The sequence below is a fragment of the Bidens hawaiensis genome, unplaced genomic scaffold (assembly GCF_021521415.1).
Source record: "Bidens hawaiensis isolate Kalapana, Puna unplaced genomic scaffold, B.hawaiensis_p1.1 tig00008375_1, whole genome shotgun sequence".
Classification (NCBI taxonomy): Eukaryota; Viridiplantae; Streptophyta; class Magnoliopsida; order Asterales; family Asteraceae; genus Bidens; species Bidens hawaiensis.
The window spans coordinates 109,232-136,600 of record NW_027491593.1 but is presented as its reverse complement, the minus strand read 5'-3'; the positions used below and the strand labels follow the sequence as shown (position 1 = coordinate 136,600).

General features: G+C 39.9%; 1 protein-coding gene across 3 annotated transcripts; it reads right to left on the bottom strand.

The window, feature by feature from the left end:
- Positions 1–423: 423 nt before the first annotated feature.
- Positions 424–20,498, bottom strand: LOC143637675 (homeobox protein knotted-1-like 3). 3 transcript variants are annotated; one of them, XM_077105006.1, is made up of 8 exons: positions 20,326–20,498; positions 20,098–20,269; positions 3,127–3,396; positions 2,445–2,565; positions 2,166–2,359; positions 847–978; positions 639–775; positions 424–555 (listed from the first exon to the last, which is right to left on the bottom strand). In XM_077105006.1, exons 1-8 carry the CDS (start codon positions 20,466–20,468, stop codon positions 528–530), a joined length of 1,197 nt encoding a protein of 398 aa, XP_076961121.1. In that variant the 5' UTR covers positions 20,469–20,498; the 3' UTR covers positions 424–527. The 3 variants fall into 3 exon arrangements, with proteins under 3 accessions (XP_076961121.1, XP_076961119.1, XP_076961120.1); XM_077105004.1 differs by lacking the exon at positions 20,326–20,498 and having other exon boundaries at positions 20,098–20,273; XM_077105005.1 differs by lacking the exon at positions 20,326–20,498 and having other exon boundaries at positions 435–547; positions 20,098–20,273.
- Positions 20,499–27,369: the final 6,871 nt, after the last annotated feature.

The following is a 27,369-nucleotide window of genomic DNA, read 5'->3' as shown; positions in this document are numbered from 1 at the left end:
ATTTGATTGTTTTCATAATCAGTTGATTATTATTTTCACTTTCATTCAATATGCAATTCTATCTGATCAATTAAAAACAATAACTATATGTCTTTTTTGTTTTTTTATTTGATTGTTTTTCATAAATATAATTCGCATATTAACAAATACGATTCAAAGATCTCATATTAGGTTTAATTTTTACAATAACTACGCTTTTGATAAAAAAAAATGTTATGAAATAATTATCCTATAATCCAATGCTATTTTTAAAAGTGCCAAAAATAGTTGTGCTTAAAAACAATTAGTTTATATTTTTTTTATATAAAAAGTTTCAAACAATAATAATATAAGAAATTAAGAAAACCCGATTACATTTTTTTAGTTATTCTGGCTAAAACTCTACACATGTATCACAGAACTGATACATACACCTAATTAACATTCATCATCTTTTCCTGCTAGATCAAACAGCAGCCCATGCATTCCAGTTTTCTTGCAATTGCATGTATGCACAATCATCTCAATTTCTCGAGTTCTAAAATTTCTTAATCACTGCTTCTGTCACCTGCATTACTTAAAAAAAAAACATTTTGTAACTTTAAAACATGCATGCTTTCATATTCGAAATGAAGATTTTATCGTCTAAAATGTAATACTTTTTGCGCTTGCTCTTCGAAACGGTTGAAGAAGAAGGATTACTGTGCCAGTTTCGTTTTCTTTGATTAATAAACCAGTTGTTTATCTGCTTTAACTGCAGCCCAGTTTCTTGTACCAGTCTTGCCTTATCCTCTTCCTGTTGTTATTCTTAATGCTATAAGTTATATAATTATATTGTTGTTTGAAAGATTTAAGCAATTAACTGACCGTAGGGTATGGCCATTTGGCATGGGATTGCCACCATGATTTCAAGACAGAAGTGGTGTCACCGGGCAGTTTACCTGCCCGTCTTTTGCGTAATATTTCCTCCCTAATGTCCACAATCTTCTCCTTGTAACCCTAATAACACCACAATAAAAGCTCAAAACTATGATCACAAATTCACAATTCATTATGTTGTAATGATCATGCAAACTTGACACAACAGTTAATATGTGTAGGGCGGCAATTTCTGACATATATGAAACACGACATGAAAATAGTTAGGTTTGTAGGGATGGTAAACAAACCGGAACCCGAAGGGTAAACCCGAAAACATATATTCATTTACCCAGTCCCATATCATATACTTAGAATAGTTTTTAATTTTTATTTTAATTTTCTATCAACCCTTCTCTAGCAATATTTCTTTTTAATTTTTTTATTACGTGAAAGATGATTTAAAGATGATTTTTCTTAGAGAATGTATTTGATCATATTAGATGAAGTATTAATTATTAGCTTATTTTTTTTTGGATTTATATCATCATGAATTGTACATATTTTATAATTTCAAATTGTAATAATAATAATGATATGTATTAAATTTATCGAACCAATTTAAGTTGTAGTTGTTAAAAACATAAATTACAGAAAAATAGAATGGTAAAAAAAGGGTTTCAAAATCTCAAAGGTATTGATCCAATTAAGTATGATACGCAGTTTTACAACCATTTATTTGACTAGGATTACCAACACTTAGACCAAACCCATCCTATTTCCATCCCAAGTTTAGGGTGACACATGTGACCTGTTTGATAAATGTGGCGTGTTTAAGTTGACCTTATTAACCCTTTTAGTTAAACTAGTCATGTTCGGGTTAATCTTGTAACTTGTTTAGTTAAGCTTACTGATACCATAAGACCATATTTAATCAAAAAGAAAATAGGGTTGGTAAGGTCAAGTTGCCAACCCATTTAACACATTTATTACAAGTTACAACCAACCAACACATTTAACCCATTCCATCAACCCATTTATGACTCATTGACACGTTATAACAAGTTGTGTTTTGGTTACTATTTTAAGTATAATCAGGTTTTAATTAATTCATTGATAGATTTCAACTCTGAAAAATAAAACTAATTGCTAATTATTGTTACTGTTTAGCTGTTTATAGCCCGTGACCCAGTTTAGGTTTATCTAGGGTTACTAGTTTCCGGTTTATGGAATTATGGTTTCCTAGGGTTCTAGCTTCTTTATCATTCAATCTCTATTATACATTACCAAAGAGGATTAGAAATGTGCTCCAATATATAGTTTCTTACTTGTTTCAACTCGTGCTTTAGTTCTTGCCTTACGTGCTCCATCAAAGACCTCTCGCTCTCTGTCGGGACAAGAGGCCCGAATCCCATGCTATCATGTCCATCAAGACTCCCATCAAACAAATTGGCATCACTGTCTACATGATCTTCATCATCATCCGACATTGTCGTCCCAGTGCCTTCTCCAGGTGACATTCCTGTTTTGTTAGCCAACAACCAACAAACCTTAACTTTCATCCATATCTTAAATAAAACTTAAACTTGGAGTTCATAAGTTCAAACCGGTTAAGCTCTGTAACGACTGCTCGATCTCCCAACACGCCATCACAGCTTCCATTGCGTGAACCCGAACGTGTTGTTGTAGTTGTTCTTTAAAAGAACAAAGCAACAAAACATAATGAGTCTGCATTGCAACATATGGATATATATTTATCATTTTGGAAGTTAAATATGACATAATTAATCAAAACCTTGGTTTTAAGAAGTACTTAATGTGTTTTTATCCCAAAAGCCAATGCACGAAGCGTGTGTATCATGTATGTGACACATTCTCTATCATAAAGTTGTTATGTTAAACATATCCCCTCACCTCCTCCCTTGCTAAATCATTTACATCATCTCTCTACTCAGGGCACATTTTAGCCTCATCCATTCAAAAATTGTATATAGATAATATTTTAACTTTAAGTTACTAAAATATATTTAAAGTGCAAGATATTCTCATAATCTTTGTTTCAGTCGATTGTCTAATTTATTCAAATACTCGAACTCATTGCTCAATCAATGGACAAATTTGTTCAATATAACTGAAAACTCGGATGCGATCTCATCACCGCACCATGTGAAACTCGCATTATACACTTTTAAAGTTTTAATGTGCAAATTGTAAAACCAAGATATTCAAAACTCTCATACTTTTGAGAATTTAGTCAACAAGATTATAGTTAAGATATAAGAACCATACCATAAACTGATCAAGCTCCTTGTCATCACCAAGATTACCATGACCTCCAAGACCAGAATACTTTGACACAACATTCGGTGATTGTGCCAACTGTGCATCAATCCTCGGCAACTGATCCACCGGTGTTGCAATTCTCAAACAAGACACATGAGCCGATAGTAACTGCTCATATAGCGGGTGCGATAGTACCTCTGCTTTGCACCGTGCGTTTTGCCATTGTATGGTTGCCGAATCACCACCACCATCTCCGCCCCCTCCATTATTATCCACCTATTCATCAATTAACACAACCCCTAAAAACAATTAATTCATGTAGCTTTTGTTGGAAACCGTTCGTATATAAATTAAATAAAAACGCTTTAAAATTAAACTACAATACCAAATCAAATAAAGCACTAAATTACAGTAGTGAAGAAACACGGATCCAATCCCTGGGTATGGGTCCTGGATCCAATGAATTCACAGGGTAACATACGATAATTACGACCAATGATATGAGTATAACTCCCCAAAGTCCAGTGACCAGAACCTGCAAAACAGACACCGTGAGTCTCGTTGCAGGAAGGACAAGAGGGGGGGTCTTCCTGTAACCACCCTCGGGCGTGAGAATCAGTAACGTTCGTAGATAGAGAAAGTACTAAAGTAAACAGACTAAGTGTAGTCAGAATGCAAGTGAGTGAATGAATACCTCATACCGTTTGATAAGGTATTTATAGCCGAATGATGTAGGAAGGTGATTGGGCCAGCTGTCTCCTTCTAGAAGATCTTCAATAACCGCATGGACGCGTGGCATTTTATGATAGGTTGAGCTATACGTCCCATGTGCATGGGTATAACAACCCGGACACGTGTTGCCCGATGATTGGATGGATCGTACCCTGGCCATGTGCACGGTTATAACAACCTGGCCAGGTGTCCTTTGTTCATTGGCTGGTAGGTCACGTATTCCTCACGTAACAATCGTGGATATTCTTCTAGAAGGTAATTGGTTGGTGACAGCTGTTCCGCTGGCACTTCCTCTTGATCGTTTGGGCGGACTGATGTCCTATCCTGCGGACGACTTTCGAGGGTACAAGGATGCTTCCGCGCGTGACATGAGGACATTCTTCCTCTATCGTGATATGCAGGTGATCTGTATGCCCCGCGGGTGGCTTATTAGAGGTTCCTCTGTGACCCGTGGGTGGTACTTAAGGGTATTTTGGTCTTTTTGGTACCTACCTCTATAAGTCCCCCATGTCCAGTGTTTCTTCCGCGTGAGGTCTTTATGCGGGTGAAATTTTGGACTCTAATGAATTTTGGGGATTTTTGAATTTCGAAGTTTAAGTGAAAATATCTTCTGTTGGTATGGATAATCAAGAAAAAAGGACAAGTTGACCACTCGCATGCGCGTGAATAGATGATGGGAAGTTTTTGACGGCTGTCACTGTACCCGACTGTGCAGCTTTTTCTCTTTTTCCAATTTCCCGCGTGACGTGGCAATCACTAATTGGGCGATGATCTTCTCTCTCTACTGTTCATATCTCATCGCATTAATTGTGATGGGTATAAAAGGAAGAGAAAACTTCCTATTGAAGCTTTATCGCCTTTGATTTTTCTGAACATCCTTTTGCTTTTTCTCTGATAAAGTACTGAAGTTTCTTATAATCCTTTTACTAAATTCGTCTATAATGTCGAATGTTCAGACTGAAGTTGATGAGATAGAGATCGCCTGGGACCATTCAGAATATGAGAAGCTACTGGAGACGTATGGTATTCCACCCGAGTGGGAGCCAGAGTTTCCTTCTATCGGTTCAATAGCCAGTTTCCCACCGCCTGGGAAAATGGCTTTGTATGCCGATTATTTTGTTCATGGGAATTTCCGGTTGCCCATAACGAGGTTTCTTCAGAAGGTGTTAACTGCCTATGGGATTCACTTATCCCAATTGCATCCCTGTGCTATGATGCGGATTCGTCATTATGAATTTGTATGCATAGCACGTGACATGGTGCCACATATTGATCGATTTCCAGTTTTTTACCGTCTTGTTATCCGTAATGGTTGGTATACGTGTCAAGGGTTTTCTGATCGAAGTATCGGATATGAAGTCGAAAAGGCATCCACGTATTGGCGAAATAAGTTCTTTTGGATTTCTGAGGACGTGGTGCCGCTAGACATGGTTCGCTGTCCGGTGAATTCTGCCCTTCCTGACGTTGTTTCCGCTGCTCATGAGGGTCAAGAATGGTATCGTATACTCACGATGGAACCAACACCTATGCGGGCCTTGCCAGAAGAAGCTCTAGTGTGGGCAGGCATGAGCCGTTTGTGGCCAACAGAATTTATGGAGCCCATTTTTGTTGACTTATATGAACGTAAGTTATCCTTACTGTTTTTCCTTCTTTTGCGATGTATTCTATTATTAAATTTTTTATCTCCTCAAGTCGAAGTTCAATGTTCAATGCCCTTTTTGAAGATAGGGGTTGTGTCCGACATGGCATCCGGGATGCCGGTGACATGCCTATTCTTGAGAAGACTAAGTCCCGCTTCCTTTTCCCAAAAAAGGTGCGGGCTGAGCCTATTGTCTCGAACGCCACCTTTGAGACAGGTGCGTATGTTCTAAACCCTCATCCGCTTTTTACTATTACTTCTGACGGGACGATCGCCACTTTATTGTCGAGTGATGATGACGACGATAATTCTGACTTCTCGATCTCCCAAGGAGAGAGGGAATATGATGATGATACACCTGAACCTTCTTCTGTCTCCCATTTGTTGGCAGAATTAGAGAAAAAGAGGGCTTTTATGGCTTTTCAAGCAGGACAAACGGGCGTCAAGTCTACGGGTGCAGAGGCGGGTCCTTCGAAGAAGAAACGAAAAATTCGCCTTCCTAAGAAGCCACAATATAGCCTTGCTGACCGTATGAACACTGTTGAAGGTACATATTAATCTTTTTAAGTACTATACTTTCATAAAATATGTAGCTAAAAATAGCTTTTGTTTTTGTAGACCCACTGATCTTTAGTGAAGGTGTCTCTGAGAAGTTGCCTACACCAACTCCTCAAACTGAATAGCAACTATCTCCTTCTCCATAGAAGAATGTGGAGGATAAGCCTCCGACTCCTCCTAGCAATATTAACACGGAGGATCAACCATCCTCACATTTAGTAGAGGAAAGGGTGCCAACCCCTCCAATTGATACTACCACTACGGAAGGATCTAACGTCCAGTCTAAAACTGATACTCGTTTTGACTATCTTTTTCAGGCTGGGGGTGGTACAAGTGGTCAGCAGGACAATCATGTTGTTAATGAGGAGGATTACAGGACTGAGGAGTCTTCTCCTCAGCATCCTTCCCAACAACCTTTTTCAACCCCAGCTCGCCTTAAACCTTCGGGTTCCCGTTATTACGGGGACACGGGCCTGGGTGACAAACATGAGTTGTTTGTCCCTCCATGGGGCATTACTAACAGGTCACGGTTTTCCCATCTTAAAACTTGTATGGATTTTGTTGAACACTGTACGCCACCCGCTGAAATGGCAGTTCAACGTGACCTACCACCTGGCTAATGCTTTAGCCGGTAGCCAAGAAGTCCTAAGTGAGTGGCGTACCTTAGGTGGGAAAGTGGGAGAGGCCCGGCGGGCCACTGAAGATGCCAAGAAAGAGGCTGAGGAATATCGTATTGCTGCTCAAACTGTTAAGTGGAAGCAGATCGATGCGGAGAATGCCCTCAAAAGTGAACAAGATCGTAATGCTGCTGCTGCTCGCCGATGGAAGGAAGCTTGTGAGAAGCAAAATTCCCTTCTTGAAGCTGCTCGGGCGAAGGCCCAAAAGGAAAAAAAATGACTTAGCCCGCGCTCAAGAAGCCAATTCTACATTGGAAGATCAAGTGGCCCTTCAAGGTGTACGAATTCATGATCTCGAGGCGGAGATGAAGTTGCAGGAGGAGCGAGTCGAACTCAAAGATCAGAGTGCTGCTAAAATTCAAACTGCCTATAACTCTCTCCTTCAAGCTCATGAGGAAGCTATTGCAGAATCAAAGGAGTTTCGGGCGCGGGCGGAACGTGCGGAGCAGGACCGTCAATGGTTCCTTACTCGGGGCGTTGATGCTGTAAGTTATTCTTTATTACTTGTTATTTTGTTCTCACTTTTGATATTTGGGAACTTGTGTTTTTATCTTAACAGGTCGTCCGCCATATCAAAAGGAGTAAAGAGCTGACTGACAGTTTTACCAGTGTGATGGCTGCTTCTTCGTCACTTGGGCGTGTCGCGGACCTTCATGAAGGGATTAAGTATTCTCAAAGCAATCGCTCATTTAAAGATCATCCGCTTCATGGAGTTGACGTCAAGCAAGCCCGAGCTACGCGGGTAAAAGAACATGATGACCTAGTGTTCCCGCTTCAGCAAATGCTTCCGGAGTTTGCGTCCGCAGATGATGGTTTACGTCCTTTGAAGTTCTATCTTGGTGAAGAGTCTGAGGACGATTCTTCGAATGATACTTCGTCAAAGGCTCCGGAAGACGAAACGACTGCAAACCCTTAAGATATATTCATAGGTTTTTGTGACTTGTAATTTTTTTTTCTCTCTTTCTGTAATTATTTTTTTTTTTTTGAATAATTAATGAGAAAAATCTCCTTAACTTTTGTGAATATTCAACTGTTTGAAGAAAATATCTCTAAAAGATATTTTTGAAATTTATAACTTTTTTTTAAATGTTTAAGCGCTTGGATAACTATGATGACGTGGCGGAGAGAGAAACTCTTTAAAAACAACTGACAAGACGTGGAGAACGCCAGTGACAGCCTGTTCATATTATCTTGAAATTCTCTCCTGACGTGTCAGCCATCTGGCGGTCCGCGGTTTCTCTCTCCTCTGTCACTTTATGGATCGCATTAATTGCGATGGGTATAAATATAACCCTTGCGATTTCCATTTAATCTTTATCGTTTTCAGATTTCTCCCAAACACTCTAGACTTTTCAACCTTCTCTGAGATTTTTTCCTCTTTCTGAGATTCATTCATCTCTCTATTGTTAAAATGGTGAAAGAAAAGAAAAATACCCCTACTATCAACGAGGTTGAAGTCTGCCATAAAGAAGAGGATTATAATGACGTTGTAAACGTATACGGATTGACGACGGAATGGGAACCGGAGCGTCCTGCTAGTGGCTCTATTGCCACTAGTCCTCCCCCAAAGAAAATGACTGTCTATGTGGACCATTTTACAACGGGGAACTTCCGGATTCCAATTACCAAGTTTGTCGAATCGATTTTGACAACTTATGGGATTCATCTTTCCCAGATCCATCCGTTTGAGATGTTGACGATTAGACATTTTGAATTCTGTTGCCAATCTCGCAACCTTGAACTGACTGTCGGCATGTTTGCCGTGTTCTATAAAATGACTTTTCGCGATAGATGGTACAGTTTTGCATCCATCGAGAAGAGGACCATAGGTACGGAGTGGCTCCGTAATCTTCATGGCTGGAAGCCAAAATTTTTCTGGATCCGAGAAGACGTCATTCCCTTCAAAATGACAAAATGCAAGGCGGACGCTCCTATGCCTGTGGTTCCCGCCAGTGCTCATGAGGATCAGGCATGGTATAAAACGCTAATATCCACGCCAACTCCCCTGCGCCCAATTCATGAAAGAGCAATGGTGAGCGCCAAGATGAGTCATTTGTGGCAATTCCCCAAGTTAGAACCATATTACGAAATGACCAACAAGAGTATGCTTCGTGTTATATTTGTCTTCTCTTTATGAACGCCCAATTTCTTACTTGTTTTATTGTTTGTACAGGTGAAGGTTCCGCCTTCAGCACTTTGTTGGATCATGAGGGGGAATGATGGTGCGCCGCACCATCGACAAGAGGGATGCATCCTTTCTTTAGCGCACTCTTTCTAATTTCGTGTTTCCCACAGCTTTCCGCCCGGAACCCAAAGTTTCCAAGGCGATGTATGCCAAAGGTGAGGCATATGTTAAAGATTGCATCCAAAAAGGTGAGGGCATTTTGAAACCTCGACCTGTGACTGCTATTACTTCTAGCGGAGTGATTATACTCTTTTCGTCTAGCGAGGAGTCATCACTTTGCGAAGAAAATTGTTCAACTGATGTTAATAGAGCTGTGGGTTCAACTGCAGGTCTTACCCGTCAACGAGCCACTGCTAGTCAGTCGGCGGGTCAAGATGACGCTGGTACTTCTGCGGACGTCAAGGGTCCGGAAGCTGATGATACCACCACTGAGGGTAAACATCCAGTCGTTGATGCGGACGTTTTCAAGGTGGTGGGCAAACGTAGGGTTAATCCGGTGAGGATTGTCTTGAAGAAGAAAAAATCTAAAAAGACAAATCTTTCTTCCTTGGAAGCGCGTCTGGAACAACTTGACGTGGAGGATCCTTCGTTAGGTATGCAAAACTTTTCTTTATTATGTTATCTTATTTGGATTGGAGTACTCCTAACCCTTCATTAATGGTTTTCAGTGTACCTGGATAATCTTTCCGAAAGTGTTTCTGGTTTAAAAGACTCACCGCTTCGTCCGCCACCACCGCCTCCTAATACTGCCAAGGAGCCCATTGAGGTGGCGGACGACTCTCCTTTGAAGAACAAGGAGGCTGACACTTCTGAGCATGCCCGAAGATCGCTTTCTTATTATGTTCATTCTTTTAGAGATCAAGGAGGCGTGAGCATGTTCCCACACGCTCCTCAAACCTCTCCATCTCCTCAGGAGGAAGATCCCACCCCCTATCAACCACGCTGGACATTACGTCGGGATTCTACATTCCGAGACGTAGATGTATGTTTCGAATTTTTGCGGGAGTGTCTTCCTCCTGCTGAGAGTGAGCGTCGTCACCATAGTGTTCGTCAAGAGTTATTGAACTCCCATTCTTACTATGTGGCGAATGCTATTTCCTCCAGCCAAGAGATAACTAGAGATTGGTTAGCGATGAATGAGCAGTGGGACGAGCTGGCAGCCTCTGCAACTGATGCCAAAGAGGAAGCTTGTAAAGTGATGAGCGAATCCCGAGAGGTCCGTCAGGCTCTTAAGGCGGAGAAGGTTGCTCGGTCCACTGCTGAGGAAACCAAAGTCGTTCTTCAAAAGCAACTAGAAGAACAAGCCAAAGCAATGGTTGAACAGGCCAAGTTGATTGAGGCCCTTCAAGCTGAATCGGCGGCCAAGGATAAGCGCCTATCTGATCTTAATGCCAAAAACCGTGACCAAGCTATAGAGTGCGCTGGCCATAAGATGGAGCTTATTCAGGCCAAGGCGGATCAAAAATGGTTATTGGCAGAAGCCATTCCCAAGGTATGTCTTTTGTTTGTTCCCATAAATAATCTAAGTATTGAAGGTCAATTAAACATAGTTGTTTTAACAGGTCATCGCCGATGTTCGGGCTAGCGATGAGCTTGGGAATTGTGTTGCTATCCTTCTGAAAGCTTCTAAACAAGTTGGTCACCAATTGGGCTTCCAAGAAGGTTACTAATTTGGCTCAACTTCGAGGCTTCCTGAAGAGTACATCCTGGCTGGGCAAGACACTTATGCCATCCTTAAGCAGAAATCGAAGGATTTTGACTTGTTGAAGTTTTCTTTGACGAATCAGATATCCGGTCTCGCTGAAAAGGAAGACAGCATCCAGCAGCTAAAATCTCTTCTTGAACTTGATGAGGAAGAAGAAGATGCGGAAGATGCGGAAGGCAAGGATGCTGAGCATGATGATGCTGCCACATAAATTTTTCTGTTCTTGTAATTGATCCTCTTTTTATCTATGTTGTAATCCCTTTTGAGTAAATAAAGAAAGTTTTAAGTCTGCATCCGGTACACTTTGTTTATTTGTCATAATATAAGTGTTCATAGGATTTTCGTTGTGTGTCAATAAAGGATTACAAGTCATAAGTGACTGAAAATAAAATTTCCATTAGAAAGGCATAAGCCAAATTACAAGAAGCAAAAGTACATAAATTGTAAACATTCAATTGGGCACGCAGGCCAGAAGAACAAACTATATATAATATTTCTTTAGTTGGGCCCCATTCCAAGTCCTATGGATCTCAGTCCCATCCAACTTTTCCAACTTGTAGGCCCTTTAGATAAAACTTTCTGAATTTTATAAGGTCCTTCCCAAGTTGGGGCCAACTTTCCCAGAGGCTCTTGCCCGGAAGCTTCATTATTACGGAAGACAAAGTCTCCCGCATCGAATTCACATCTTTGAACCCGCGAGTTATAATATTTTTGCAACTGTCGTTTGTAATTATGCTCGCGGATTGATGCTAGTTCTCTCCTTTCCTCGAGGAGGTCAAGATTCATCCGGAGTTCATGATCATTATCCTCAATCATAAGAACTCTGGCGGATGGGATACCAATCTCAGCGGGAATCATGGCTTCTGTGCCATATGTTAAACTGAATGGGGTTTCGGAATTACTAGAATTCCTTTGAGTGCGGAAGGCCCATAGTACATGGGGCAATTCATCCACCCATCCCGTTCGTTTCATCCCTAATATCGTTTTGATTCACTCTTTGATCGTCCGATTGGTTCTTTTGACTTGACCATTTGCTTGCGGGTGGGCTACAGAGGTGAAGATTTGAGAAATGTGTAATTCTTTTAGCCATTCTTGTAACCCACTGTCCGCGAATTGTGTTCCGTTGTCACTAATGAGCTCTAAGGGGAGGCCAAAACAAAATATGATGAATTCCCACAAGAATTTTTTAACACTCGCTGCTGTTATAGAAGCAACTGGTTTGGCCTCCACCCATTTTTTAAAGTAGTCGATGGCTACTATTAAAAATTTGACCCGTCCAGGGGCTTCAGGGAAAAGTCCCATGATATCGATAGCCCAAATTTGGAATGGCCAAGCTGAAGTGACTGGAACTAACTCATTCTTTGGTCGTAGCGTGTTAGGGGCATGCCTTTGGCAAGAATCGCACTTTCTGATTTCATTCACCGCATCCAAGTGCATCCCCGGCCAATAATATCCGGCATTCATTAATTTCGCCACGACCATGCGCGGTCCAGCGTGAAGACCACAAATGCCTTCGTGAACTTCTCTGATTAGGTAATTCGCGTCCTCGGCATCCACACATCGTAGTAATGGTCTGAGGAAGGAACGTCGGTATAAAACACCGTCAAGTATCTGATAGTTCAAGGCTTTATGCTTTATCTTCCGGGCCACTGCCTTTTCTTCCGGAAGTGCTCCGGATGACAATATGCTATTATGGGTGTCATCCAGGATTCTACTCCCGTTTGGATCACTAAAACTTGATGCTGCGGAACATACGGGCGATCTAATATTTCTATGCGGATGTCTTTGGCAAAATGTTCAAAGTTTGTTGAAGCCAATTTACTGAGAGCATCCGCTGATTTGTTCTCGCTTCTCTTTATATGAATAACTTTGCAAGAAGAGAATTTGAGCATCAGATCTTTCGCCTGTAACACATATGAAGCCATGATATCATTTTTTGCCATGTGCCGTTGATCTGCCCCGCAATCAACATGGAATCCACTCGGGCTTCCAAATGCTTAACCCCCAAGATTTTTAGCTATCCTTAAGCCCGCTAAGAAAGCTTCATATTCTGCCTCGTTGTTGGTACTTTTGAAGTCCAACATTATGGCATATGTAAACTCATGGCCTTCGGGATTGACTAGCCTGAGGCCTGCGCCACATCCTTCACTAATTGAAGCTCCATCCGTAAATAAGGACCAAATCTGTCCTGATTCCAGAGGTGCTTGGGGTCGTTGCTCAATCAAACATTCTTTTTCTTTGTGATGCGGGACCTCTGTCACGAAGTCCGCCAACATTTGCTCTTTGATTGCTGGCCTAGGTTTGTATTCTATTGCGTGTTCACCTAGCTCGATGGCCCATTTGGCCAATCGCCCAGACAATTCTGGCTTGCTAAGAACGTTTATGAGCTTGTATCTAGTTAAGACATTAATGGGGTGCCCTTGAAAGTACATGCGGAGGCGTCGTGCTTTCACGCGGGAGAAAGCTTGTTCTTCTTCTGCGGTCCATTTAAATTGTGCTTTCTTAAGGCAATTCCTTAGAGTTGAGATGAAAGGATGAGACTTGGCTGCATGATTTGCCAAAAAACTATTCAAAGCAACCAGTCGGCCATTGAGCGTCTGAACTTCCTTGAGGGAAGATGGAGAAGGCATGCGGGCTATAGCTTGAACTTTATCTGGGTTAGCTTTGAAGCCCGCATCCGTGACAATCACTCCCAGAAACCTTCCTTCTTCCATTCCAAATGAGCACTTGGCCGGATTCAGCTTCATGTTAATACCTTTCAAGGTTTCGAATGTCTCTTCAATATCTCTCAACATCTAGTCTTCCTCAACACTTTTTATTACGAGATCATCCATATACACTTCTAAATTCCGGCCAATTTGATCATTGAACGCTATGTCCATTAATCGTATATATGTGGCTCCCGCATTTTTTTAGTCCAAAAGGCATCAATTTGTAACAAAAGGTGCCTTGATCAGTGCGAAATGCTGTTTGTCCTCGTCGCCCGCTGCCATGCGGATCTGATGGTAGCCTTGTAGGCATCCAGGAAGCATTTGAATTTGAATGATGCTACAGCATCAACCTTGAGATCTATTTCGAGTAAGGGATAACAATCTTTGGGACATGCTTTATTTAGATCTTTGAAATCAATGCACATCCGCCATGACCCATTGCTTTTGGGAACAATAACTGGATAAGCAACCCAGGTCTGATAACGAATTGGGCGGATGATTCCAGCTTGTAAGAGGTCCTGGACTTGCTCATTCATTGCTTTTGTTTGTTCTGGACCTATCTTACGTTGTTTCTGAACAATTGGCGTAAACAACGGGTTTACCCTTAATTTGTGTTCCGCAATGTTCCTCGGGACACCAGTCATATCCGCGGGTTGCCACGCGAAAACATCAATATTCTTTGATAATAACTGTTTTAAGAAGGTCCGTACTGTCTCGGAAATAGCAGGTCCTATTGTTACAGTTTGATCAGGAAATTTTTTGTTCAAAACCCATTTCTCTGGTTCAGTCTTCACAGTTTGTTTTGGAATCTTGCTTGGTTTTGAGCTCTCGGTTGCAAAGCAGTGTCGATTAACATAAATTATTGCTATACCAGTGCAAGTTGGAACTCCTACTGCACCGTGTGCTGTGGATGGATGAGCATTAAAGTCACCAATCGCTTCACGTCCAAGAATAATGTCATGTTTTGATGTTGCTGGCAAAACCAAAAATTCGACCTCCTCGGTCCTAGAATGAATTCCGTTAATTAGGGTGACTGGGAATGAAATTACACCTCGCGGATGCATTATTTCCCCTCCGAACCCCGATACTGGAGCATGGATGGGTTATAATCTTTCCTTATCTTCCTCGTCAAGCAATTCAAAACATTGTTCATACATAATGTCAGAAGTACTACCGGTGTCGAAGAAGACCGAATTGGGCAGTGATGATCAAGGGGTTTTTGTTATTCGGGCCCCCCTTGATACGAGGAAAGATCACTGGCTCATTCTTCCAGTCCTCATCTTCAGACTTCTTCCTCTTTTTCCTTGTATCGTACCCGCCTTGTATCATATGGACGTTTAAATCTCTGACTTGCTTTTTACTCGGGCCTTGGATATCCCGTGCATTTTGGTTCTATATTTGTTCGAATAAAATGCTTAGCCAATTCCATGCGTCTAAGCAAAAAATCTTTTCTTCTTCCAACTTTTCTATCTTCCCATTCATTCCCTGTGGGTTCCTCTTCCTCCAATTCTTTCCATTCTACCAATGAATAATCTATAATCATTCGTAAATCTAGATTTGCTAATTGTTGTCTGATAGAACCCCCCCCCCCCCCGGGTAGACATCTCTCGATTTCGAAATGTATCGAAGCTCCGGGTAGTAAAAAAAATATGGATCCTGTATTTCCAGGGTTGAATTTCATATTCCAATAAACCCCGTAATCGTAAAAAAGTGGGTTTTTTATCTACCTAACACGATTCCAAAAAGAAAAACTTCAATCATTTCAATTTGTTTGAAAGGAGAAAAAAGAGGTGATATCTATACCTAAATATTAATCCGAATTACCACGAATCTCAATGACCAAGAGTTGTTAATTGACACGAAAAGTAACTAGAAATACACAGAAGTTCGCGGAAAGATTTCCTTTTATGAATTGTGCAATTCATTTCAAATAAGTCGTATCTTGCTCAGACCAATAAATAGAGCTGAGGTTATAGTTAAATCCGTTAGTAGAAAACCAAAATAACTAGTTATTATAGGCACCAAGGAGCTAAATGAAATATGTTTTTTTATACATATGTTTATAAAAAAGCACTTACCTGAGTTTCATTTTTTACAAAATATACCATTGTCAGGTTTCCCACCTTTTACCAGGTGTCCAAGTTTTCCAGAATTTACAGCCACTTCAATTTCATTTTTTAATGTTCTGCACTCATTCGTATTATCACCAATGTCATCATGATACGAACAACGCTTTTTCGGGTCAAGGAATGACCTTCTCGTCAGTGGCTGCGGTTTTCTAAAATTCACATTCTCCGTAGTGAGAATATCGGTGGGAGTCTTTGAAAGAGGAGTCCAATTATTGGGACCTCGGCTCGAGGGTCCCGCTTTGTTCTTGTTGCCTATAAGAGATCGTGCATCAAATGGTTTTGGTGCTTCCGTACTTGGCTGAAGTCTTGACCAGATAGGGCCTTTCGCCTGTCTATTTGGTCTCGGAGTTTGAAACTCGACTTTAAATTTTTGCTTTGAGTTACCACTTCTCAATGTTTTCTCAGTGTTCGCATATACCTTTGCTGCAGTCATGAGATCGTCCCACTCTTTTGGCATTCCATCTCTGCCAGTGTGCGGACTAAATCATCACATCTGACGTTTTTGCGGAAAGCACCCCGAAGCATGTCTTTGCTAATTCCACCGATGTTCAGGCTCTCGTCATTGAACCTGGTGATAAAATCTTCTATAGACTCGTTATCACGATGAATGACATCTAAAATTTCTGATTGGTCTCGCGTATGTTTCTTCTGTTGACTGAACTGTTGAGAAATTTCTTCACCAAATCGTCCCAGCTAGAAATTTCACCATCGGGTAACTTTTCGAACCACTCTCTTGTTGCCCCTGTTAGTGTCAATGCGAACATGTGACACCAATAGGGAAGCGTCCAACCACTAACACCACCTACCGCCACAAAGTTCTGGAGATGATCGCTTGGATCAGTCATACCATTGTATTTACCTACCGATGTAGGTATCTTAGCATTAACAGGAAAAGGCGTTGTGGTAATGCTTGCTATGAACTTTGATTTTTCGGCGAAAGCCGCGGGGCGGTATAGTTTGGTGAAGTCTCGATCAGCATTGCTATGGTACTCGGTGTGGCGGACTATGTCATGCGGACGACTGCTTCTCGCCTGTGAGATCATCCTACTATCCCCGGTATACATACTGTAATCTCCCGGGTGATAAGATGAATCATAACTATCAAACTCGTCCAAATATGATGGTATCCGCATATCTATGAGAGGACGAGGGCGTAGCCTCGGTAATTCGCCAAATTCTGGCTCCGCCTGTTGGCTGTAACGAATCTGACTTCCTCTCACTACTGGTGGAGGGGAAGGAGATCTCCTAGGAGATTCCTCATAATCCAAAGTGCAAGCGTGAAGTCGTTCATTACACTTTCTTCGCTCGTATTCAGCCACCAAATTTTTTTGTTGCACGTGGAGCCACGCTTCAGGAGTTAATGCTCCTCTGGATCTAGAATTACGTTGATGAGATCTCGCGATGCCAGAATCGCCTGAATCATTTTCCAGATCCAATTCTGGCCGTTTTCGGCGAGTTTCTTCCGTAATTCGTTTTTGACCCAAATTGGAACCTTCCGGTGCCAAGGCACGTCCCATGTTTGTGGGAGTGGGATCGGTTGGTGCTGTAACATTTTCTAGGGAAAAACCCCCAGGTGTTACCTCAGTGATTCGTGACCCCGGAGCAGTGACACGTTCAAGAGCACGGCCACCCGGAGTCGTGATACGTGCAAAAACACTAAGACCCGGAGGTGCTTCTGTGTTAGTTACACGTGAGTCGGGTGCAGGAGTTCCCGTCGGCCCTTCAGGAAGTTTACTCATATCAAACGAACCAAAAAACCAACGGAGAAAAAATTATGCAGTTCCAACACCAACACGGATGGCGCCAATGAAGAAACACGGATCCAATCCCCGGGTATGGGTCCTGGATCCAATGAGTCCACAGGGTAAGATACGATAATTACGACCAATGATATGAGTATAACTCCCCAAAGTCCAGTGACCAGAACCTGGAAAACAGACACCGTGAGTCTCGTTACAGGAAGGACAAGAGGGGGGTCTTCCTATAACCACCCTCCGGCGTGAGAATCAGTAACGTTCGTAGATAGAGAAAGTACTGAAGTAAACAAACTAAGTGTAGTCAGAATGCAAGTGAGTGAATGAATACCTCATACCGTTTGACAAGGTATTTATAGCCGAAGGATGTAGGAAGGTGATTGGGCCAGCTGTCTCCTTCTAGAAGATCTTCAATAACCACCTGGACGTGTGGCATTTTATGATAGGTTGAGCTATACGTCCCATGTGCATGGGTATAACAACCCGGACACGTGTTGCCCGATGATAGGACGGATCGCACCCTGGCCATGTGCACGGTTATAACAACCTGGCCAGGTGTCCTTTGTTCATTGGCTGGTAGGTCATGTATTCCTCACGTAACAATCGTGGATATTTTTCTAGAAGGTAATTGGTTAGTGACAGCTGTTCCGCTGGCACTTCCTCTCGATCGTTTGGGCGGACTGATGTCCTATCCTGCGGACGACTTTCGAGGGTACAAGGATGCTTCCGTGCGTGACATGAGGACCATTCTTCCTCTATCGTGATATGTGGGTGATCTGTATGCCCCGCGGGTGGCTTATTAGAGGTTCCTCTGTGACCCGCGGGTGGTACTTAAGGGTATTTGGGTCTTTTTGGTACCCTGCCTCTATAAGTAGTTTTACAATTGAAATGAAGTAAAATACAAGAAAGGAAATGAAGCATATTACATTTTCTAGCTAATGATTCGTGGCAAACACCGGTTTCTTAAATTAAATTTCGAGTATTCCAATAAGACTTGTTTATTTTCCAGGGTACAACAGCCAGATAAGTGGTGTGAATTGCCGGGGAAGACTCGTACCCAGAAGGTGTGCCTAGAAGATGAAGTAGAAAAAACGAAGATTGTTCGGAGCCTCGGAGAGATTATTTCAAGTGTGTTATGTACGAGTCGTGTGTTAATTTGAAGCGAAAGAGATGTTCAAGTTGGTCAATGAAACTAAAAGACAAAAATAAATAATAAATATGAATTACAATTTATTTGGTTCAATAATTGACTAAAACTGCTTAATTTAGTTGTTTCATTTGTAGCATAAGTGGAAAGTGATCCGCACTTGCGCCATCACTGATAACACCATGTAAAGTGAACATTTTGGGAGGCATTTTGGGGCTAAAATTCTCCAAAAAAACCATGTACACACCCCCCCCCCCCCCCAATTCAACCCCTAGTTTTGGCAGGCATTTTGAGTCTACACAACTTTGAGGGGTCGCCATTGTGTGTGTGTGAGAGAGAGAGATATAGGGGGAAGGGGGAGAATTATAATGATTGTAGAAGAGTTGTGGACATTTAACCACTACACAATTTTTTTGCAAAACTTTGAAATGCCGGTTGAGTGCCGCATGTCGTAAAACGCCGGGGGTGTAGAGTTTTAACTACACATGCTCTAAGACACTGCTAGACAGTCTTGCGGATCAGGCACGGGTGGTGCGCCAGTCCACACGACATTTCACACAACGTCCGCTATAAGTAAAAATTGCGTCTTCAAATCATCACATTGCGTTCATCAACCTCACCGCGTTGAAGAGTGAGTTTGTGTGTGTCTCCTTCTAAAGAAAGCAATTAGTAAGAGTGTGTGCTACTGGTCTGTCTTAGCGCTTATGTTTAAGCTTGTGTGTGTCTCCTTCTAAGAGAATCAGTTAATAGTAGTTAATATAGAGTGCTCCTCCATATAAATCCCTCAGGGTTTTGTAATTGTACATCCTCCAGTGTTGGACAAGTCACCACATATTACACTTGTTTTGTTAAAGTTTTGACAGCTTTAATAAGTTCAAACACCCAACTTTAAGCATCTATAGCTCATTCATCTAAAGTCAATTATTGGATGTGGCTTGGTTCATAACAAATTAGTTCTCAGTTCTCACAACATAGAACATAAATGACGTAGTTACCACTTACATTAACCACAATTAAACATAAGCGCTAAGACAAAGTTAATAAAAGTTGTACATGAAACCAATTTGACTTCCATTTTAGAAGGAGACTTTTAATAGTGTAAATAAAGTTTTAAATTATTATATTAGCAAGAAACTATATTAATGCTTAATATTTATGAGACTACTTAAATTGACCAGATTTTAACAATATAAAAGATTTGATAGTAGACAAAATATCAGCAACACAAACAGAACATTTGTAAATATGAATATGATCCAAAGCAGTTTGAAAATTGGGTACATCAATAACTGATTAAACTAGCCCTGCTTGCGGTGCGCACATATAATGTATATATGTGTGAACCCTCGGGTAGGCAAAAGTGAAATTGCACTAATTTTGACGTTATTTTACTAATCTTGTGAAAATAACGTTAAAAGTGACGGACGGTTAATCAGGCATCATGTAGTGGCGTTGATAGCTGAAAGATAAGGGTACATGCACCGATCAGCCGATGTCCCGATGATTGAGTGCTATGTGTCTTATGTCCAAGGCTTGATGCAAAACTACTATCGAGCCGGGGGTCTTACCGGAAGCAGCCTCTCTATCCCTATGGGGTAGAGGTAAGGCTGCCTACATCTTACCCTCCTCAGACCCTACCATAGCTTTGCTATTGGTGGGATATACTGAGTACGATGATGATGATGAATAACTGATTAAACTGAAATTGAAATATTGTAGCTAGGTGTGTAACTAAGTAACCTGGCCGCCGGCGATGATGTTTCTGGACTGATTGCTGAAATCCGGTGAACCGTTGGTGACTTGTGAAACGACGTCGTCTCCTCTAACATCGTGCATCGATCTCGACAGCCACCGGTTATTATTTCCGGCCTGTTGATGACGGTGAGAATACGGTGTCGTCACTGCACAATCAGTATTATTATTAAGTTGGTTGGTTTACTTACAAGTTGAGGAAACTATTATTATTATTACGGACCTTGTTGCCGAAGAGTGACGCTGTTGAGCCAGTGATCTTTCACGGCGGGACGGTGGTCGGAATTGTTGTCGGGATCGGAGAATTGGTGTAGGCCCATATCATGTGAGAGATGGTTATGGTTAGGATGAAACGCCATTAAAGATGATGATAAGAAGTTTTATATATATTGTGATTGTGATGATAGGACTATGAAGACAAGGTGGTTTTATAGATGAAGAAGATATTTATATCAACTTTAAGTAATTAACTACTTTTGTCAAATCTGTAATTAACAGTTTTTTTTTTTTTTTACATAAGATACCCAAGGACATTTGCACATATGACGCTATATATGTACTCGGTAGAAATATATGAGGTACAATAGTATTAGAAGAAGAAGAAGAAGAAGGATAGTGCTAAAAGTCACTATATAATATTAATATTTATAGCATTTGGTGACTTCCGAGTACAATACCGTTAGGATTTAGAGGTTTGCTGCTACAGTCACTATGTAATATTAAATTGGATACGGTCTCTTGTTTTAATGTTTTATATGGAATGTAATATTAAATTGTATACGGTCTCTTTGGTTAATGTTTTATAAGGATGGTTGTTGTAAGATTGTAAACCTAGCGCCAAGAGCGATGTGGCCATCCCTTAACACAGGCTACATCGTAGCGTAAAGGGGACAAAAGAATGGTGGAGGCATCAGGTGGTAGCATAATAACGAGTGCGAAAGGAATAAATGGTGTGCCACCAACTTGTTTCAACGAATCACACTCATTTGTTGTTATTTTTTTTAAACCTAGTTAAATCACGACACTTTTGTTAAATTGTATGTTAGTTAAAGCACATTGTCAATATGGCAGTGACGTAGCGCTTTAACTTTGATTATAAGACTTTTACAAATCGGCCATAAATTACTTTTTCGCTTTTAACTTCAACATTTTTCAATTTTAAACTTTGCAAACTGAATATTTTTCTTTTTTCAACTTTGACACCAAACTTTTAAACTTTCAACCCTAGCTACAAATTGTTATTTTTACTCTTTTTTTTAATATGCTTTCATAAATTTTCATGTATTTTCAACTTGCGGATACAATTGCTACTTGTGGAACTTAACCAATGCCAACAAACTTCCCGTCACGTCTCCGCTGCAACACATGGGTACAAATGCTTGTTATTAGAATATACCGTTGTACAATAGCTTTTTGGTGAAATAGAGAATAACATTCAACATAGAACATCTAGTTGAGAATTGATAGTCTTACAAATATTTATAGTGACATACCGTTAACTAATTATTTTATTTAATATTATTATAAACACACGTGTGAACATAAAGATTTAAAGACATGCCTCTGTAGCATTAGCAGACTTGCAGTTCACAATTGTAGCAAGACAATAATATTTTGCTGAACGTCGGAGCCTACTCTGATTTGGACCATATATGGGACCAACATAAGCACGCGGAAGGAGAAAATAAATATTATCCATACATATTTGTCAATTGCCAAGATTTACCCCTCATTACGGCAAGACATATCATTTTGATTGACTGTAAGATATGATGACTATTACTAGCTAAGAATTGGTGTTGTGGGGTGGCCCCCTTTCATTTTACCCATATTTCTACCGCCAAACCATTTCATATCATATGGTGAAGATTGAAGAAGTGGGTATGTTGCCCTTATAGGCGCGCAATTGTGTTTACGGCGCAAGGGCTCAAGGGTGTTAGGCCATAATCAAATCAAAATAATGTCATTGACCTACTCATCTTTCAATATTATATATCAAAAAAATTAATAATAATTAGTTGTTAGTAAAATAATTATGCGTTTTTTATGGAAAGTTAGTGTGAGTCTTGATACATACGTGTCTTACTTTTAAGTTACACAACTATACATAATTTAATATATTTTTTCATCCCAAAAGCGTATGGTATGGTGTGTAACAAAGTGTATACTAGAAAGTTGTAACTAGCATACTAAATGCCTAAAACAATTCTTTAAGAAAAGTTAAACTAGTTTTAACTTAAAACCGTCAATGAACTTTGGCTCACTTGGTAAATGTTAGCAGAGTTAAGTGTGAGGCAAGAGGGATGTACTAAAGTTCGAACCACATATGCAACAAATTTTTGTGGGAACCTCCTAAGGGGCTGCGGTTTGATTCCAACAAGTGTATATCACTAATAGAGGAGATCACCACTGTTCTAGATTCGGACTTGAGTAAGGTGGGTGGGAAGTATTTCGGAGTCTCCTAACAAGTTGCACTATAGTCAGTTCAAAATAAAGTTATAACTCAAAATTAGCGTAATTAGTATCAATTGGATATGGGAATTCGAATGATGATAAATTTGTATGATAACGTTATTACATATTATAATATTTTTCAAAATTGATAAAAGTCAATACTGGTCGAAATTGATTTAAGACTTATGCAAGCTATAGTTTATGTGCCACGAGAATCACTTTATGTCACATAGCTCGAGTTCGAATTGTGAATAAATTTTTTAATTTTAGTTCAACTTGGACTTGACTCATTTACTATTTAACACTAAAAATTAATATTAACATAATACATAACAATATTATGATTCATTTGCTCTGTTAACATAATAAACTAACAATAATTTTAGTTTTTACCAAGTTGAAAGGAAAATATGATTTACAAGAATTCTGCATTGACGAAAGTACCTCTTATCTGGATGAGATTTAACAGAGACATATGACTCCGATAATTAATTAGATTGAAACCGTTACGATATAAAACTTTAATAACTTAAATTATTAAAAATTTATGGATTTAACTAAAATAGATAAAATCAACAATCCACGTATATCAAAATAGGAACTAGCGGCTTGCCCCAATGTCCAGGAATATAATGGATGACCCGAATGTTGAATCCTGATTCCGACCAGATTTTACCAGAGTTTAAAAACATATCGTGCCTTCGGGCGAGGTGAGCCAACTGGGTTTTACCGGGAACGTCAAGTCAAACTCGGATGCCAACGTGGATCCCGATCATGTCAACATAGTTGGCCTGAGTGGGGTGGCGGGCGTAACATGTTCGTGCAGTGAGATAACTTAACTGTGAAAGTCACCGTTCGAAAAAAAACGTATATCAAAATAGGAATACTAATGTGCAAATTTTAAATTGGATGTAACTCAATGGTAGAATACTTACTTTACTACTAATTAAGAGGTGAGAGGTTCAAACCTCACTATCACCATTTTATATGGAAGATATGAGGGATGACCCTGGCTTGCCAGGGTTCGAGTTCTGATCTCACCCGGTTTTACCGGCTCCTCGCTGTCATGTTGTTTGGCGGCCTTGGGGTCAAGTTTTATCCAGGGAATCGCTCAATAGGTGGACCATTAGGGGCTCCGTCCGTCTGGACTCGTAACCGACCCGAGCTACTTTTAGCTAACGGAGGGCGAGTACAGAATACTCGGTGTTATGGTCGTTCCAAAACAAATGTGAAAACTTCAAATGTGTTCTCTTTGTCAATGAAAAACTAAATATAAAATAATTAAAATTTAGAGGACCACCCAGTAGACAAATCCAACCACTAAATAGAATCCTAATCAGAGAGGGACCAACGACACGTGGCTAATGTGTAGGACAATTAGATGTCGAGTTGTGGTCCGCCGCCAGTACCTGTAAAACAGGAGCTGGTTAAACATGGGCCCCACCTATCTATAGTGAGTTACTTTATGTGTGTCCCACATCAACGTACGAATTAGCCAGGTTACTATTTCATTGTCCCATATCTATATATATTTAAAGGCTCTTACTAATCACATCAGGGGCCGGGTATTAGTGGAGTAAGGTTCATAAGTTGTTTATCATATGATAAACTCAACCCTAATATATGTGTAGTTTATTAAATTACAATTTGTGTCAAATATTTATCGTGTGTTTATATTATTGTTGAAGACTTTTGAAGAAATATAACATCAATTAATAATCAATTGATTACATATATTACTAAAAAAGTTTTAGAGTACTTATGTGTATGCGTTTCTAGTTATTTTATGGTTTGTGGTTACTTGAGGGTATAAAATAAATAACGGTGTATGATTGGTCGGTGAATGGGTAGTATTATGAGTGTCTGTACCCCTCTTATATATCATGGATGGTTTTAACCGTGGTATTTTTAAAATTTTCTATAAAGATGTTTGTTTTTGTCTTTTTATGTTTAATTTAATTTAATTTAATTATTGGTTTTTAATTTTGTTGTTTTATTAAAAAGAGATTTTTTTGTTGATTTTCTTTATCAACAATTATAAAAGTTATAACGAACAATGTAAATAAACGATATATACATACACACAACCATTGCAACGAGTTTGTGCAAATAATAACAAAAATCTATCTTAATGGCAGTGTCACAAATGTCATCGTCGTCATCGCTATCAAACCTACATCCGAATCTCGGTATATCGTCGTCCTCGCGGTCGCGCCTGACGCCTGATGTGCTCGCTTCATGGTCAGAATATGGTGGTGGTTTTTTGTGTTTTTTATTGTCACGTAAATCCTAAGATTTAATCATCGTCCGTTAACACGCTGATGACGTTGTCATTTAAATATATTTCTACATTTTGTTATTATTTGTACAAACTCGTTGTAATGGTGATGGTTTTTGTGTTTTTTTATTGTACAACGTCGTCGTTTTCCTCGCGACCGCGCCTAATGCTCGATGTAATCGAGTTAATGTCTTGTATGTATAACTGCCTAAATTTTTTATTGAAAGGCGAGCAGATTTTTCAAATGAGCTACTGTTAATTTATCACATCGGGGTACACTCTTCTATCGATCCGATATAAACCCTCATCTAAGCCAGTGCCCATGAACACATGTTCGAAGGCACGACAGTACAGTGAGATAAAACTCGTTCAGTTAAATGATACAATTAGTGAAAGTCACTTACTCGCCTAGTCTCCCACCATCACCTTGATGCCTTTTCAAACTACATGGTTGGGAGGCAGGAATCGAAACTGGGTCACATGAAACACCAAATCTCTTCCTTACCTCATCCACCACTATCTCATTCACGTATAATTGACTGACTAATAATGCATTATCGAACATTGGTGTTGGTTTATGGCGTTGTATTTCATGGTAGTAAAGGCGACAACAGTTTAGCCGCCGATCAAGAATCCTTTTTTCGCATAAGTGAGAGAGTGGGGGTGTGTTCTCGTTGATTCCGCATACTCATGTAAGGCCCCGTTACCGATGCCCTACATTTGGATGTTAGATTTACTCATCAACATAATTCTAAACATCAGAGTTAATAAAACATTCACGGAATATTAAAACATTCATAAAACGCTACATAGTAATCCTTAACTTGTCTTATCAAACATATTGTCTTTCAAATTTTAAACATAATTTAATAAACGTCTCGAGTCTTTAGATGTCAGTCTCTTATTCGTTTGTCACGTGTTCCCCTCAAGCGAGCTGCTTCATCCTACTCACCTACATGCATACTAAAAGTCAGCTACGCTGAGTGAGTTCTAGTTAATCATACAACATAAAATACATTCACAATTACGTACTTTCATACATACTTTATATTCTCATACTTCGTTCATAATATACATACTTACTTTCATACTTTATTCTAAATTCTACTTTACTTTATTCTATTCTGCCTTAGGGTCCGGTCCCTTTTTCTGCCTCAGATATTATTAGGGTCCGGTCCCTTTTTCTGCCTTGAGTATTATTAGGGCTCAGTCCCTTTCTGCCTCGAGATTTAAAAGGGCTCGGTCCCTTTTCTGCCTCGAGATTTAGAAGGTCTCAGTCCCTTTTCTGCCTTGAGTATTATTAGGGCTCACTCCCTTTCTTTTGTACCTGGCTATCTCTTACATTCATTCATAACATATGTACATATCATTCATACATTATACATAACATTCATATCCATAAATATAACTTGACAGTACGTGCAATATCTAAAGATCGTTCACGTACTGACAAGCAATCATTTAAACTTTTCACATAATCACATATGGCATACACTTATCACTTAGGATAAGTGTATTAATAAGTCATATCGAGTATGCACATAGCCCCGAAAACATAACAAAGAATGGGGTTAGAAACTCACCTGGATCCTGTTTCTTTCTCCGTTAATCGTTAATCCTTTCTTTAGTTGAGCTATGCTAACTGTATATGAGTTACACAAATTAATACTCGTCATATTTGTATTTCAGCCAAAATGGCTAAGTCTGGTGTAATCTATTGGTATGGTATTAGATTACTTTCACTTAGTTTTATTTTCATCATTATATCCAAATGTATAGGTTTGCAACGTATTTAGTTATTTTAGTATTCTTTCTTTATCGTATCTAAGTCTTTTATTGTTTACTAGCAAGTATATGAATCACATGAATAGATGTGTATTGTATACAATTTCTTGCAGGTACTCGAGCTCCTTGGTGAAACCGAATGCATGTGTAAGCGAGCTTAGCATGTAACCTCATGCATTTGATGTTCCCGAGGGTACGCCACGTATACCATGACCACACAATGTAACCGAAGGTACTTGCATGCGAATCTTAGTGTGATCGGGTTTAAATGTAAGCAAGGTATATGTATACGCGAATCGATGCATGCGAGTTATATGAATCTGCATGTCCCTTGAGTGATTTCCATGTATGCTACTTAGGGTTTTGTAAACGAGTACCCATGTATTCAAGTCTTAATGTGTATGCGGGTCGTACTTTGTAAGCAACGATGGATTGTAATTTTTCTAAGTATAGAACTTGTAAACGAGGTTATTGCAATCGATCCATTTGGAATCGAATTCAATGTTGTATGCGAGTATATACATATACTCTACATTGTATGCGATGCATGCATGTATAGTTTTCATATGTATGTGAACCATGCATATATTCAAGTCCTTATGTGTAGCACATGTTGTATACATTGTATTCGAGTCTTGTAAGGCATGAGATCCTAATCATAGCATTCAGATTCTTTCGGTATGATCGATTACATTCGTGTATACGAGTATGGTGCATGTATGCGAGTATACTTGTATTCGAGT